The following is a 17,658-nucleotide window of genomic DNA, read 5'->3' as shown; positions in this document are numbered from 1 at the left end:
CAGGGCGGGGGGCTCTGGTGTATACAAATGGAATGCTGGGATTTCTTAACCCCCCGCCACCCCCCCTCACACATACACACACAGCAGCAGGGTTGGAAGGGGGTGTAGTCACGCTTGACCTTTGAGCACAGTGCCAAGTGGAGATTATGTTGAACGGGCAAGAGTGGTAACTGGCTGTATTGTCCTGAGGGCCGCTTATCTCATCGAATGTGCAGGTTGGACAAGGTCGGCAAGAGCCGTTGCCAGTGTTTACCGGAGGGGGGCAGGCAAAGTGGGGGACAGGGGATGTGGGGACATGGATCCTCTGCCTCTGTTTGACTTCCCTGGATACTGAGATTGCTGAGGCCAGCGCTGGATCCTGGCACACAGCGGACTGAGGGGGGGTTTCTCGTCTTGTTACGTCCATCAGGGACCAATTAGCAGGACTCACACAAAAACACAAACCACAGGTATCTGCAGAAACACCAAACTGGTCAAAGTATCTTACTGGAATGAAAGGAGGAGATAAAAGTGTCCTCACCCGGAATCAACCCATCAAGTCTGAAGTTATCTGTTAGTATACCGTTTCAGGTAGTAGCGTAGTTTTTACTCCTTTCATGTGTTAGACAGAGAGATTTTATGGCTGTTATTTTGTCCCCAAGCTGTCACAAACACATTGAACACGAGCATTGTCTCTTTCATTGTCCTGTCAGGAAACACTTTGGATTCCACAGTGACTTTGAATCTTGTTCTTTAAAGACAAATAAGTACTTAAACAACGTCATCCGGCTCACAAAAACAAAGAACGAAGAAGAGAAGGAAATTTGGTTTTCACATCTCTTTCCAGATTTGTTCACCTTAACTTGCGATGTTATACAGTTTCACAAATGCAACATCTGTCATATGCGTTCCTCTTGCAAAGCACAATGGCACATAGGCTACAATCTGTGATCAGCTGCCACACCCCTTTTTTATGGTATGGTATCCCACAGCAACACAAATAGACATAATGATTGTATACAAAACATTCACCATAGTAAAACCAATTGGGTGCCTGAGCCGTCATATTTCGGTAATGGAACCATTATCTGATTATCCAGTATGTTATGGGGAACTTAAATTGAATGAAGTTGTAATATTTTGTTATTAATATTTTACATCTGTAGGCCTTTGATTGGACTTTTTATGGAACCTCATACTAGTTCTTCTACAGCACAAACAATTCCCCCCAAATTAGTATTAGTATTTTAAGCCATATATTCAGCATGTCTGGAAATTAATTTGTCATAAATCATGTATTCTGTCTCATCCTGACTGTTTGTTCTCTTCTGAGCTAGCAGCTGTTTGTAGCTGATATATTAAAAGCTTTATCATCACCATCGTCATCGTTGGACTGAACGTCAGGATTTGGGCTGTATTCCTAACCAGCAGGATCTGCTCTCTCCTACAGATTTGTTATTGTTAATGCTCTCACATCACGGTTACCGAATCAAACATAGACAGCTAATATCCATTCATCTGCGCTGTGACACGGTGATTAAGTGGAGGCAGAGGTTTGCCTCATGTAATGGTGTCAAACACTTGAATAAAAACATCCTGTTTAAATGACACATTCTTTCCCTGAATCCATTAGTGCCTGTCCTCACTGACACCACACCCACTCCTACTTTTGCTTCATCTCATCTGTTCTTTACCCGGTCTCCACTAATAGGATTCCTCCACGTTTGTTTACAGCCAATGTTCCTCTCTGTCTCTCTCTCTTCATCCTCCTCCTCCTCCTCCTCCTCTCCCCTCTCAGCCTTGTCCTCCACTTATTTCACACGGCCAAATTGTTTCTGCTCGTTGAAATGTCAACAGCACATGTGACATCTGTGCAGCAATTATGAAGGATATTACACTGGGCCCATCACTTGCATGTCTAATAAAGGACCTTGTGTTGTCCTTGTTTTTCCACTTCCCTAAAGCGACCACAGTAAACATGCTCGATTAATAATTACATTACAGCTGCTAACAAATAAATCTAAAACACACCTTACTCGGATCTACGGAGGTAAATTCAGGGACGTGTCTCTTTACATCAGAGACGGCTGTGTTTGAAATCACATCATGGATTGTAACTGTAAACTCATTGGGCTCTGTGCCGGCACATTCTTCCTGCCCTCCATCTTCCTCCTGTACTCAGAGGTGACGATGACTAATGAGTCTTCAGAGAGCTCTTGTAGGAGGACGAGAAAGAATGGCTTCCACAGGCGCACACTTTAAAGACGTATTGCGATGGCAGCGATTTGCCTGGGAGGCCTGTGTTAACTAGAGTCGTCACTTTCCATTCAGACGAAGAAACGGAGTCAAAGAGAGAAAATCGTGTGGACTGTAGCAAATCCAATTACTGTTAGGATGCTTCACAAACACTTGTTCTTAATTATAACAGCGCGTTGTAAATCTTCTTTGACACATTTCTTTCCAGCAATCTGACACTTTGCAGCAGTACAAGGACACTTTTATTAGATATGTGGAAACTATCATTTTACATCTCCAAAGGATTAGATCATCTTTTATATCTATTTCATTCCATGTTGGCGCTACGCCTGCATGGTTGTGGTGCTTATTGTTTTAACATTTATTAAATATCTATTAATCCCTGTAATCTCTAGATCGTTAATCTAAATGTGTCTCCAATATTCACTGTTTTCACTCAATATTGTAGCGGACCTCCTCAAAATCACTTAAAATACAAGTTCTGACAGGCTGCAATTTTAAATAAAATTGCATTTTGTCCTGTAAATTCAGATTCAACAGATGACTGTTTTATTTCTCACTAAGGGCCGGATTTACTAAACATGAAGCAAATTACTGTCCAGGCAGCAAATATCCGCATGGGGTATTTACTAAGACTGATTATGTAAACTAGTTTCACCCCCATCACTCTATCCCAACCCATTATCCCTAACCCAAGCTTCCCCTGACCCTCCTGCCTCCCCCCTGACCCGCAATTTGACCTTTTCCTGCTGACTCTCCAGTAACATCCTGCCCTGATATTTCACCTGCTTCCCCTCATCCCTATCCATTATCCCCCCCCCCCACCCCCCCCCCCATACATGTAGTGCAGAATGGATGAAGGCGGATTGGGGCAGCAGAGAGCAGAGGCCAATGCGGAAGCTTTCCAAAGACCCACCCCTCATTGGTCCCAACGGTCCTGGCAGACCGAAAAAAGCAGACAAACTGTTCACACGGCTTGCGAATTAACGCCATCACATGCATGCTGACATGTGGCCTCAGGTGGTTGCATTGTAGGAAACATGAATACCAGAAAGATGATTATTTACCCTGCGGCCTGTTGAGTCTCGACTTGGTCTCCTTCTCATGTTAGTTATTACTTACTTACCTACTTGTGTTGCTTTTTAGGATAAGATAACTTTTGATACTTGATCCTGTGGGAAAATGTTATCAGTCTCCCTGTCGGGGAATCGAACCCCGGTCTTCCGCGTGACAGGCGGAGATACTGTCCACTATACTAACGAGGAGGTGTGAGCTGCACAGTTGTCTGCAGTGTTTTTTTAAGGTAGTTTTTGGGGGAACGGAAGATCTAGAACAAGGAAGATATGTTTCTGTAATCATAATGCAAATGACACATGATCTAAATATTGTGGCCACACAGATTTATAGCAACTCCTTAAAAACAATATTGTTTGTTATGTCCTTCTCATCACCTTCAATGAAAGCTTTCACACTGCTAACTCTCTTTCCCCTGGAGAGGGCTGTGTAGAACTGGCTGTGAACAAACACGCTGAGGGATGTAGATGCCTACTCGCTCATTCTCTTGACCCTGAGAAGACCCTAAGAATGACAACAGCTGCCTAAAATCTAGGGCCGCAAAAAAGTAGCTTTTCAAAGACGGCAAATCCTAAACGACATCACCTTTGCATCTATGAAATTACTGTGACAAGCCATCGTAAATCGGCAGCAGGGAGACCTATGCATACATTTCTGTTCTCTCCTCCCATTTTTTGTGCCTTATCAAAACATTAACCCCAAAAATTCACATTCTATGGTTGCAGCTTTTCTCTCATTTTACCAGCATAAACCCCCGGAGCCTCACGTTAGTAAATGCAGACAATCGGTATTTGTCTTGTTAGCGTTTGTCAATGCCCCGCAATACCCTTAGTAAGTCTGGCTCTAAAACCCCATTCACACGTACAGAATAAGCCATGGGGAGGCTGGGTCATTCTTAACAGGAGTCAAGTGTGAATTGGTGCACCACAAATAACATGGCTTACTTTGACAGAGCTTTCCTCCAGCTCAAGACCAAGTAACAAAGCCATGTTTCCTCTGGCTTGGGTCTGTTGTGAATGAATTAAGGAAATGATCCGGCTTGGTTACGCGACGTAAGATTTTTTCACGTGGCGCAGGCGAACCAATCACAAGACTCCCTGATGACATATTTGAATCAGTGACGGTTCGCCTTGCTTTGGCGGAAAATTAGTTGTTGTTTTTAGTTTGTATTTCAAGAATGGTTGAAAATTGTGCAAATTGCAGAAATAAGGGAGCTCCTCTCAGTCTGAACTCAGTCCACGCTGAGGACACCAGCTGTCTGGAAGCTCCCCTCGTTTACAACAGAGCCGAGATCCGCTCCACCAATCTTTTAATGCTCCTTTTAATGTTTGTTTTAATGATTCAATTAGATCACGAGAAACATTTGTCTCATGTTGAAGATTAAATACTTTTTAACAACAACGGCACTGGACTTAAACAGCTCCGCTCCCGTAACGCTTCTTCTTCTTCTATTGATTTTGTAGCGTCTGGCATCCATACTGTTTTGTTTTACTGTTACTGTTCCGCCACTCTTTTAATGTCCTTTTCAATGTTTTGAATTCGGTTTCTGATTCAATTAATTCACAAGAGACATTTGTCTCATGTTCTAAGAACAAAGGCACAAAAAACCCCAGCTCCTCCACTGGGATGTTTTTTCTGTGTTGTATGTCGTAAATAGGCGCAAAAGCTGAACGCTAAATTGGTCTAAACAAAAACACTGAAGTCAAAATGTCATATTTTCCTTGATAAAGAAATTGCTTTATGACCATTTTCTATTTTTCCATGAATTCAATGATTTCTAACTATTTTCTTTGCTTACTTACTTTAAAACATAGAAATCAGTGTGTCACGTTTATGTAATATTATTTAGGGGCACAGCTTTAGCCCGCTAGTTTGTAGTCTCAAAATTTTTTGCAAGAAGCTAAGGATGCACTTCCTGCTATGTGACATTTCTCCAAACTGAACTACTCACTGGAGCATGTCAGGTCCAACCACATTCACAGCTGAGACACAAATGAGACACAGCTGGATGACAAATGTAAAATCTTCCATGGACTAGTTATGGGTCGAATCACTATTCTTTAAATTATATGTGAGTGAAACAAAACTGATGTGTATCTACATGAAAAATGTCAAACTTTTTTTAAATTGTGATTTTTTTACCCTCCGACAGTGCCGGCTGTGGTGGCTGAATTGTGCGGTAGGCTGACTGCACAAGCTCCAACTTCTCAACACCAATCATACACAAAGTGACAACTGTGTCCCTTATTGCCTATTAGGCCCCTGTCTAACAAGCCTAACTCCTGACATACACAGCACCGGTAGCTGAGCTTAGCTGTGCTCAACCCAATTGGTGTCATTCTCTCCTTCCTAGTCTCCAGCGTGGGGCCTCCCCCCTTATCAGTACTGACCTTCCCCTGCTCTGTCATCCAGCCTGCTCTCCCCTCGACTCTAACCTCCCTCCAGCCTCCCGACACTGTGGCCTCCAGCTCATCAGGGGAAATTGGGCCAGCACTGGCTAGATGATGAGGCCGGACGACAGCCTCATCGATTAGCTGTCCCCCAGGGCTGATCTGTGGCTAACTGCTTGCTGGATGTAGTCTCATATCTCCTTCCTTATTCCCGACACCCCCACCTTCACCGACAACCCCTCTCTCTTCAAAACCAGTCCCCTGTCCCTTTGGGTCTCAGTCTTGGCAATGCCTCCTCATCCAGGCTCAGGTACGGAAAATAACAGGTCTGGCTCATGAGAAGGTCATGACGATAAATTTATGTCCAGATTAGCAGAGTAAGGCCACACTGGGTGCAGACATGAGCAATCAGAGCAGACGCAGGCTCCTATATTTTCACTGATGGACCGGGGACAGGAGCCATTCACTCCCCTCAGCTTGAAACCATTAGACGTTAGGCACGTAGTGAAGAAAGAAGAGGGGAAAAAGGCTTTTGCTCACTGGCCGATTCACAAGGAAGATAACTGCTTTCCATTTCTCCTATTCCTGAAGCAGGTCCAGCTCTCTTTGCTTCTTTCATGGTACGCAAGAGACTGCTGCCAAATTGATAGTGATGATGACATCGAACAAACAAGTGGTCACATGTCACGATCATAACACGTCCACGCTCAGCTAATGCTAATCGCTGCCCAGTACTAATTGGCCTATCATTTAACCAAGGTCCTTAATGGCTGAGCATGGCAATCAACTTTAGAGTCCTGTAGCAAGTCTCTGATGGAATCAGAATAATCACTGACTTCAAATTCTCGCTGGAATACATTGAGCTGGACTTATCACAAAGCAACTGATGGTGTGGATGGCTGGAAAGATGCATTGGAGGCTGCGTGTGTGTGTATGAGGGGGGTTGTGTGTGTGGATGCACTTCATGCTCATACTTGATTGTAGCAATTCAACCTTCAAACACCAACATGGGCTGCGACTGACCTGCAGGAGCAACGAATAATTACACTGCACGACCCCTGCTGACCTTGCAATCGCCTGCTCTGTTTATCAGATTTCACATTTTCTGACAACGTTCCGCAGAGAAATCTCTGGGCCATTTGTGAGATGGATTAGATTGCTTTATTGAAGGGCTCGTCGGGGGAGGGAGGGGTTGATGGGGGCTTTCATGTTTGTTTGAGGCAGGGAGATGAGAGGGGACAGAGTTGGTCATGGATGAACACAGCAGCAGATCGGTATGCCAGACAAAGAATGGGAGCCCATTTCCAGGCCAGGTGCAATGAGAAACTATTCAGGGAATCTTAAGTGAGCTCTCCTGATGGATCTCTTTTATAAAAGGTCATTCAATTAATCTGGATATAAATGTTGAGAACCCACTTAGACTAGATTCAAGATTGTGTTCTGCACTGATTGTCACCAAGGTTTTGCTAAACAAAACTGTTCTGAATCCCAAATGGTATTAATCACAGCCATGTCAATTAACCCCACTTTACTATATTATACAGACTAACACATAAACCATTTCACATACTAGGTTCACACACTATACTAACAGTATGTGAACCTATTCTTCATGGCTAAAATGTCTCACAGTAACATAATGACATCCCCCAAAAGTACAGACTTTCTAAAAAAAACGCGATTAACTGCCGATTGATCGTTGTTTTAACACACCAAGATCTGTTCAAAAACAGACATTCTTGTGATTGACAGAGACTGATAGCCAATGAAAGTGAGCTAACAAGAAATGATTCAGGCACTATGCACACTACATACATTTGGGATTTTTATCTGGAGTTGCACAGAGGCACTTACTGGGAAATCACACATTGTCAAAGGAAGTGAGAAAAAAACTTAAATCGCCTTCTGGATCCAGCAATAATAAGAGTAGAGTAAACATGCTGTGTTTTGTGATCAGAGTATCAGAGTGGATTCTGACCATTAAATGTGGTGGAACTTTACTCTGACATTTAAATGCCTGAATTAACAGATTTTTAATCACATCTCTTAACAGGAGGAAGCATTGTTCGATTGACGTCGATCTCAAAATAATTATGGTGGTTGCATGACATTTGAAATAATCTTTTTAATGCCTTAATTAGAGCATAATCAAAGTTTTGACAAGTCTGCTCTGTATGTGCTTAATGCCCAACACTTTATCCTTTTAAACTGATAATGTGATGGGAGTAAACAACAGATTATGAAATGTGAGAGATCATCAGTTATGTCAGGCACTGATGATGTCCGTGTGGATTAGTGTGTGCGCAGGTATGACCGTGCAGGTATCTTCGTCTCCTCTAACACCTTTAATCATGTCAGGATAAAATTGGAAAACTAAAGTCTGAGCTGAGCAACAGCTTTTTACAACACCATAAATCTTAGCCAGGCACTTGGTGAAATTGTGATGGGCAACTAAACTCCACCAGCAAGGCCACAGCAGACCATGTGAAACGCTCTGGTGTCAATTTTACGCAACAGTTCATCAGCTGCCCTAATGTAAAAAGAAAGATTTGCTCGCGTTAAATGGCTTTTAATGTGTGAGAGCAGAGCTGGCCTGCCTGGACCAGCCTGATGAAGATTAGCTGACTTCTTGCATTAGGGGAGGCTGTCTGCTGCAGCCAGCTCGAGTGGCAAGACAATAACCCAGCGCTAATTGTGCGTAACCAGGTCTTTTAGCCTTAAGCATTCTGAACATGTCTGCTCTGTGTGTGCGTGTGAATGTGAGTGTGTGTGTGTGTGTGTGTGTGTGTGTGTGTGTGTGTGTGTGTGTGTGTGTGTGTGTGTGTGCATGCGCGGAAACCCAGTAAACACTTTCTGTAACCTTCCAAGTAGTTTGTATGTGGTTTTACAGAACATGTGGAAAATGTTTCCACAAGATTCCTGTAACAACATAATGATCTAGTTACTTTGAAAAATAATGTTTCTAACCTCAAAGACGCATTGAGAAAATGTTTGTCAGGGTTGTTTGTATTCAATTTAGTAATAAGTACAACAACTTTACAGCTGTTGTGCCGTGATAAACTTGTTACAAATGTGTAAGTGAGAAATAAGATAGACACAAATGCACCTTTCTGGTAAAACTACATTGACATCATTCATGACATCATCCCATCTCCATCTACTATAATTTGCACAAGTTGTTTATTGCAAATCTAAAATCTAGGATGGATGGATGGTGTGCGTGATCTTGGCGTAACAACACGTGCGCACACACACATCCAATGTACTCTCCAATTGTAGTAAAACAATAAATCTCTGAACTATCTGTGGCACTATCTGAGATTTTGGGATTCACTCCGACTGGCTCTGATTGGACAGAGGGCGGTGGAGAGGAGCAGGAGTTTGGACCAACCACTCACCTCTGATTGCAGAGCTGGCATGCGAAGCAGTCCAGGTGGTAGACGTTCTCCTTGGCCCTCATCACCATCTCAAAAGCTGGAATTAGCTTGCTGCAGGCAGCACAGTTCCCCGTTACACCAAACAACCTGAGACACACAATGAAAACAAGGTCAGTTTTACAACTCACAAAATTCAGAGCTGTGGTCTGGTGGTCCACTCATTTCAATACCTGACCCAGAACCCAGGACCCAGGACCAAAGACCCTGTTAAACTAGGCTAATAACATCATTGATGCAACAAAATGCTCCTACTCAAAACACTTTTATAGGGAGAGTCAAGCAACATCTCCACCTCTACATTCTACCCAACTGGACACACATAAGCAGATTTATTAAGTGAGACTATGTTACAATGCTGCTTCAGTGACTGTAGCAGTGAGACTGACAGCTGTCAAAGAAACGGTGGTAAACAGACTAAAATGAGCTGCTGAGACACATCACGTTTCTGTATCAGTCAGAAAAAATAGACAGATAGACAGGGTCAGCTACAGTAGCACGGTAAAAAATAACAGGGCCACAGCTTGTGCCATACAAATAGATGGAACGCAGCTAACACTACTGCCCAAGGAGGACCCTATTATTCCTACGGCTGCTCCAGGGACATTAATGTGAGTATTCATTAGGGATTCAGGGCTGTTACTACACGGCAACCTAGACCAGGCTAGCAAGGGAAAAAAAATATCTGATAACGAAATCATATAACAAAATAACCTATTAGGCTGACTTCTTGAGGCACTTTTAGCCGTCGTTGTTAAAATGATAAAACGGCATGCCACTCTCAGAGTCTGTAAGAGATCGCAATCTGATAAATGATCTCGGGGCTCAGGATATGCAGGGTTGTTTATTAACCTTCAGAAAGTATGTTTCCCAGAGGCGAAGGAAGCAGATAGATTGTGCCCTCATGAATACCTACAGAATTAAGGGCCACTGTCAACACACCTTGAGACAATGAAGGATATCTCCTGTAATACGGTGGGTGGGTAAAAACAAAGAGGGACAATTGAATGGATTAGTGCCGATGTAATTAAAAGAATTATGCCTCTTCCTTTGAGCCATCTAAATTTAGATACATTTACGTTATCTTTCCCTTGCTCTTTTCTGTTCAAATGGTTGCCAGAAGGCCTTCACATGAAACGGATGAAATGACGAAGTCTCTCCTCACAAAGCAAAGTAACTAATCTAACAAACCCCTTTGTAAAAAGAACAAGATATGATAGATTTGGTGTGAGATAATGAGCTGGAGGTTTTGAGCATAACAGCAACACTTTATATGGCAGTTTTACTTAAAACACACAAGACAGAGTGTCACCGTGCAGAGCCCACACCGATGGCTTTGAGGAAAACTGAATCATTTCCAGATAGCATGCAGTCAAGGCTCTGGATTATAAATGATGGCCGGTATTCATGTTTTAGGCTTTCTGCCTGTCAGCTTGAATCAAAATGGTGTTCTGTTTCACTGTTTGCTGAATGTGTCCATGTGTTTCCCATCTCATTTAAAGTGCCCTGCATTGTTGAAAAGGACTGTCACAGTGCTTTGCACTGACATTCACAGTGCAAGTCCTCGCATTTGTACATACAGTGTGTGTGTGTGTGTGTGTGTGTCTGTGTGTGTCTGTGTGTGTGTGTTTGTGTGTACCATCCAGCAGGTACTTGAAATGATGATTACGGCTGCTGCTTTGCTTTGAAGTTGATTTGACTAAGCCACATCATGCAGAGGTAAAAAAAAAAGTAGGGCCGTGCCATTTTGGTAAAACGTCATATTGCGATTATGCTGAAAGATGGTGATTTCATGTGATTACATAAAAATTTCAAGTTATTACAAATAATATTATCAGATTAATACACATGGACTGTTGACATATTTAATTAACATCTGGTTAACATCTTTTATTTTACTAGTCTATTATCAAGTCTATAGACTAGATAAGACAAATCTCCTTTCATGGTTCATCAATCACACAAATTCATATTGCGTTAATTGGAAGCCCCAGTAAAAAGTTAGTTGGAGAGTCCAGAACTACACCCATGTCCATCACTATTCCATATACAAGAAGAAGAAACATATAATGAGCGTTTACTATATGTATAATATTTAGAAGACTAGAGACTTAATGCCTCAATATCCTTCATCTGTTGCTGTGTTCAGAGATGCACTAACAAAACAGTACAAGAGGGAAATGAAGTCTTGTCAGTGAACCAAACCAAACCATGTAGAGTAGGTGTGAAAACCATTTTACCAGTATGAAGATGACAGTTACCATGGTGGTGGTTACAAAGGTTGATTTTCTGGAAATATATGAGGTATGGATCTAGTTTTGAAGGATTTATGCAGATAGAGAGGAAACTAGACTGACTGCATATACAAGTCGCACACAAGTATGATTTCTTTTAATTAAATTTTTACGTGTGTGCTCATTGGACAGCAACAGTCTAATTTACTGACACTGAAACATAATGTATGTAAAGTTTAAATATGAGCCAGTGCCTTCAGTAAACCAAGCTTTCTTAAGAACATTCTACAATGTATTATTATTGGTCTCAGAAAAGGAGGAATTCTATCATGTAAGAATAGATTTTAAACCCAAAACACAGGTTGATTTTTTTGGTAAAAAAGAAAGAAAGAGAATCCATGTAAAAGACCCCTCGGTAAAGTAAACTGGGAGAAGTTTCTATGCTCACTGAATTTGAAAAAACAACACAAAATCCCTCAGGTTCCAAAACAAAACATCCAAACTCCTGCCTGCTTCGTATCTGTGTTTTCTGCATAATTCATGATGTACCGTCCTGTAACCACCGCCTTAAATGATTCAAAACATCTCCCAACCTGCACTGACATATGTGAACCGTACATATTGTACATAAAAACACAAACACAAACACATCCACTTCTCAAACCTATTATGCTGGAGCCACCATTTTCTCAGATTTGGGGCTAACAACAGTTCTTAGAGATTCACCCAGACGCTATCTACGGTATCAGCAGCCAGCCAGCATCCAGCTAGTCAGCCCCCCTCACTGACTGTGTGGCAAACTCACTTCACACAGGAAGCCCCGCTCAGCCTGTGGGGAGGGAAGATGGATGGAGCATACCTGCCACTCGTCTTTCACTGCTCCGCCAGTTTGATGCCACAAACGCTAATGGCTCTCAGGGGAGGAGGCAAATTAAGCGTGGTTTGCTTGTAATGAATTCAAAGGCACATGCTCCAACACAATCAGAGGAAGACAGTTTAGAGGCCTCATGTGATAGACCGAGGGCTTGAGACTCCATGCTTTCAGCACTGGATTATAATTGGTAATAAATATATAAATTTCTAATGCATCTGTCTGAAGCTGACAACAGTACAGCTGTCTGCCATATCAAGAAGGCTGTGCTGACTGAGAGTGCAGAGGAAAAAAAAACACAGAATAACATATGTAGAATAGCAAGACTGACATACACTTCATATCCATGGCTGACAAGATAGCATGTATATTTAAAGAGGCTGAGGATACAACATCGAATTAAAATTCATGCTTTGCTCAAAATCTGAATTTAAAAGAGAATAGAGGCAGTCGGCACCTTGTTTCAGTCAACAGGCATTCACTGGTACGGCTCAGTGCTACCTATCTGATGAGACAAAAACACACACCAATTAAATCATTCCACAAGGCTTTAGCCCAGTGGACCCCAAAACCCACTCTGAGGCTCCAGACCCCCACCCCCTTTACACAATGCATGAGTGCTGTCATGTCAATGCTTCCTCTAAGCTAAATCCAAACACAGTGACCTCTGGCTGATTACTGGAGTGTAGGAAGTGAAATACATCAGCCTGGAATTTTTCCATATAACCACACTGTTCAAGGCACTGCAGCGGATATATGCATTTATATTGTGTCACATATTCTCCAATAAAAACGGTACAACACCATTAAAGACTTAATATTCTGCACAGTGCTCTACAAACTAGAACCTTCTGATCAAACTCCGTTAATGGTCCCAGATGAGGGAAAACACCTGGAATCGGATTCAGTCAGGAGAAAACATTACGGCTGCAGGTTAGACTTGTACAATCGGAATTTTAAAATCTAAAGATCAATCTAAAATCAGGCCAGGTTCAGTCACGGTTACACTGTGACTTCACTGGGACCTGAGCGATCAGATGTAGGGGAACCGCTGAGCACAGAGGGGTGAACTACTACCAAATGTAAGATTAACAAAGGGTCTCTAACGGTATTTGCATGTCTCTTTAATTCACGTAATTTGCATGAATTGACATAGAGCAGCGCATAAATGTCTATAAATCACAGAAGGAAGGAATGAATTTGCCCTCTACTGCAGAATTCTGCATATCATACAATATTAAAACATCATACTTCATTCTAAAGGTGAGGAGTGTTTTTATTCTGGAGATGGTTAGAGGGTCTCTTGGGTTATGTTGTTATGGTGGTGTGTCACTTTAATCATTTTGTAGGTTTGGTTTAAGGCCCAAAGCCTGGACCATCAGACAGTGTATTTTCATCATTATTGTTTTGTTTTTCTTTTACATTATAATTATTATTATAATTAGCTGTGCATTGTGCTGGCGGTGGTCTGGCGAAGAATCCACCCATCATCACCGCAGCAGGGACTGACGCTGCTATGCTGAGGCCAGTGCCAGTAGCTCAGGTCGACATGATATCGGGTGTGGTTACGACCATATGGCCAGCAAGCGCCTCGTTTCAGCAGCGCTCCAAGCCCTCCCGCCATCCTCCATCACGACCAGCATGATTTTGCCGGGAGTAATTGGAAGAGAGTGAAACTCAGCTGTAGTTTCATAACGTGTTTTCAGTGAATGTGTTCTGACATGTCATGTTGCATGTTACACCATGAGCAAATCCTGATCACAATGTGAGCCAGGCCACCTCCTCAACTCGTGGTTTGATAGATCCGATACCAATGCGACCAATATCCTATTTGCCCTCAGTTACACTTTGCCAATCAATGCAGCCTGGTGTGATTGGATACTAGAAAACGGACACAAGTCACATGAAAAGGCTTAATGTAAGCTGTTCTTTAATGAAGTGAAGGTGCAGCTAAAGTGTTTGTCCAAGTTAAACCTAATCATCATCACCTAATTCATTTCTTCTCTTCTTCACACTGGGGCAGTGGTTGCCACTCACTTTATTTACATTTGTCCTTCCTGCAGTTAAAGGCAAAAACTCAATTAACCCTTAAACGTGCACATGACCCATAGGAATGCCTTGTTCTATATATAGTCCACTCTATATGACGCATTGTATAACTGCAGTATGATGCAAGTCCTCTTATTGAGGAAAGGCACGTAAAGGTGGCACTCTGATTAAGACCTTTTTTATGACTGAATAAATTGTTTTTCAGTAACTCGGCTTAACATAATTTGATTTGTGCCAGTTTCTGTAGCGTTACAGCTAATTTATTGCCTTAATCGCAGTATAAGCTTAGTTTAAAAGTACATGTAAGCGTACCGACTGTTGTCTCACGCCTCCTCCATCATCATCAAGAGCAACAAATTAAGCATTGCCTTTTAGAAGGGTGGGGTTGAATAATTTTTTCGGGAAAGGGAAGAGTGAAAACACCAGCATTTCCCGTAACCATTTCAAATCCTGCTTACCCGCCCCCCCCACCCCTTCCATCCCTCCCACCACTTCAGTTTCTCCAGTCTCTGCATGCATTCATCAGCTGCCGGATTAGAATTTGTTTCCTCACAAACCATTGATCATCGGCCTATTACTAGGCAAATGACAGTTAATTACCCACTACATTAACCACCGGGACCCGGGGACTGGCTCCCTGTGCCATCAGTCAACATGATGAATGTGGCAAGTTCAGTAATGCACAGCCGCTCCCTCGTCTGCCTGCCACGCTACGAACAACCCCTGGATCTCACTTCAGGCACCCAGGGAAAATCTATGGCAATCTGCATAATTACAGGCAGACAAATGATTTGTTGCATCTCAACGTAGGCTTTTTAATGGGATTGTGCTTTGTCCGTTGGCTGGAGCCGTGTCAGTGTCCCACTCCGTATTTAATTACAGTGAAGAGTGGTCAACGTCTGCCTGTGGTCTCTGTACCCTGCATGACTCTGACAATGAAAAAAAAAACACTAAAATGATTCTAAACACAACACGTTTTTTGGTTTCATCAGTGTAACGGGATGAGAGGAGAGATAGCAGCTTTGGAGCGACTGGAGTACTGATGAGAAATGTGGAGGTGGGGGGAGGGGACGCAGTTAAGGGTGGCAGATGTAATCAGACTTGTGCGTTCCTCAATTTATCCCCCCTGCATGTGTGATTGTCAGTGATTAAACAACTCTAGGGGCAGAATTATTTCAATTACCATGGGCATGACCTGGGAATTGGCCCAGGGATAAGATTTTCCTCCTTGAGTGCCCTGACTTGCCTGACTGCGGCTCTATCAGTTCTCATCTGCACCTGGACTCTGATATCCTAATGATGAATTATGGCCCACTCTCTAAGAGACCCACGACCGTACAGGGGAACGTTCTCCTCAACTGTCAACTGCACAATGGAACCTGATTAACTCCTGCACAAAGTGGACAGAGCGCTCCGAAATCATCGGCCATTGAGCACAAGTCTCTGAAACCAAAGAGGGATGAGGATTAACTACAGGGGGCAGTACAGTGCTACTCAAAGACCCTACATCCATTATTGTTATTAATACCACCACCAAGGAGGTTGTGTTTTTGCCTGTGTTGGTTTAAGCAGAATTGCTCAACAAAGTTAGGAAGGGATTTTAGTGAAACTTGATGGGCCGGTTGGACATGATCCAGGGAAGTACCCATTAAATGTTGGCACTGGAGTAATGGTTGCACTGTAATGACCTCCTTTACGTTTCGGACTATCTGTAAGTCATAGAAACAAAATAATGGTCATGGGGCATCATGAGCTATTCGCTAACCTGTAGGACTGATAGGCCTTAATGACAGCATGAACTCTGAGCGAAAGTCAAATCCAACCAGCTTTTAATAAGGATGGGTCTGAACATGAACTGAACAGAACAGTTATTACAATGTGTTTTTGTTATTGAATTAAAACTAAAAACTAAAAACTAAGATAAGATCAGCGTTAACGTTCCTTTTAACAATTATTTGATCAATAGAATGATCATTTCTGCATCAATCATAAATCACATAACAATTCCTGGTGAAAAGTTGCTCAAAAATAGTGCCTCTGAGATGAAAAGAGAAAAAGTTAAAAGCATAAAATTAGCAAGAAAAGGCTTTCAGCAGGTTTTTGGCACTGGTGTGTTTTGGGCCATTTTGAAGAGGGTGTAATGAAAGTTTTCGACCCTCACAGGGGCCAGATGTGCAGTTGGATAGGCACTTCCTCGTGCCAACCCACCTGCAGTCCCGAGCTGTGAGCCAGGCTGCAGCACACTAGCCCTGCAATTATCTGCAGCAAACATGCCCGATCCCACGTGTCGCTGCTCCTCACAGCTAATTTAGCTAATCTCAACTGGAGGGGACGTGCAAAAATCATGTGTCCAGGCAACTGAACTCAGGCATTTAGTCAAAGTGGAAATAACAGCTAGTGTCATGCATGGAGACAAATGGTGGCTGGGGACAGACAGAGGGAAAAGGGGAAGGAGAGAGGGGATATTTCAGTGTTTTTCAGAATATACTCTCAACGGAAATCCATATATAAGGACCACTTAGATTAGATCAGAATATGTCCTGTTGAGGTGCACAAACTAATAAACTGAGAAGATGACCAACGTCTAAATACAACACTCAAAGGGGAGAATTGTGAATAAAAAAAATGCAAGAAAGAAATAGGAAGGAAGCCATGATGCTGTTTCTGTCACTTCCTCTTCCTCTCATTTGCTGTTGCGCATGTTTTAGATGGAGGAGATGGAGAAAGAGCATCTCAGCTTTTGTGCTTATGAAGGTTTGCTTAATGATGATGAATAATACTTTTTCAGCTGTAAATCACTGTTTTTCCTTTAACAAGGCAATTTTTCCCATTGACTCACATTCATTTCGTAGTTTTGGAAATCAAAACAAAGCGACACCACTCTTGACTTCTCCTAAAGGAACTGTGACCCCTCTCATCAGGACAATTAAGATGCGGTGGGAAGCAGACGCTGCAGTATGCCTGACCCTACTTCAGACTCAATCATGCGTGATTAGCGGCGCTCACTTTGACCCCTCAACATTTCCATATTATATGTGAAAAGCCCAATTTGATAACAGGAAATTCAGAACACATGCATTTGCAAGCTCGGGCATTATTGGCGAGGTAATTGCTGGAGGTGTGAAGTGAATTGTAGTGTTGGGAGGTTAACGGCAGCCAAGCTTTCCTAAGCACAACATAACAATTACAGGCTGCCCTCAGAGCTTTTAACATCTACACGCCATCTCATTACATGCAAAAGCGCACAGACAGGCAACTCCTCCCAAACCATTTAAATCTTTAAGAGACCAAACATAGAACAATTAACTTTTAATGTATATACTGTATGTCAAGTAAATGATGTTTGCATCGGCACGGATTCGTTGTCATAC

The 17,658-nt window shown here is 42.5% G+C and overlaps 1 protein-coding gene across 2 annotated transcripts in view; it reads right to left on the bottom strand.

Moving 5' to 3' along the window:
- Positions 1-17,658, bottom strand: part of lmo3 (LIM domain only 3) — a 41,923-nt gene that overhangs the window by 1,245 nt on the left and 23,020 nt on the right. For both annotated transcript variants that reach the window (XM_076154077.1, XM_076154076.1), the window contains exon 3: positions 9,098-9,223. In XM_076154077.1, the coding sequence (XP_076010192.1) occupies positions 9,098-9,223 (126 nt within the window). The remainder of the gene's footprint in view (positions 1-9,097; positions 9,224-17,658) is intronic.

This window comes from Genypterus blacodes, unplaced genomic scaffold (assembly GCF_046128005.1).
Source record: "Genypterus blacodes isolate CSIRO-AG114 ecotype Tasmania unplaced genomic scaffold, CSIRO-AGI_Gbla_v1 ptg000061l_1, whole genome shotgun sequence".
NCBI lineage: Eukaryota > Metazoa > Chordata > Actinopteri > Ophidiiformes > Ophidiidae > Genypterus > Genypterus blacodes.
This window is presented reverse-complemented; position numbering and strand designations above follow the sequence as displayed.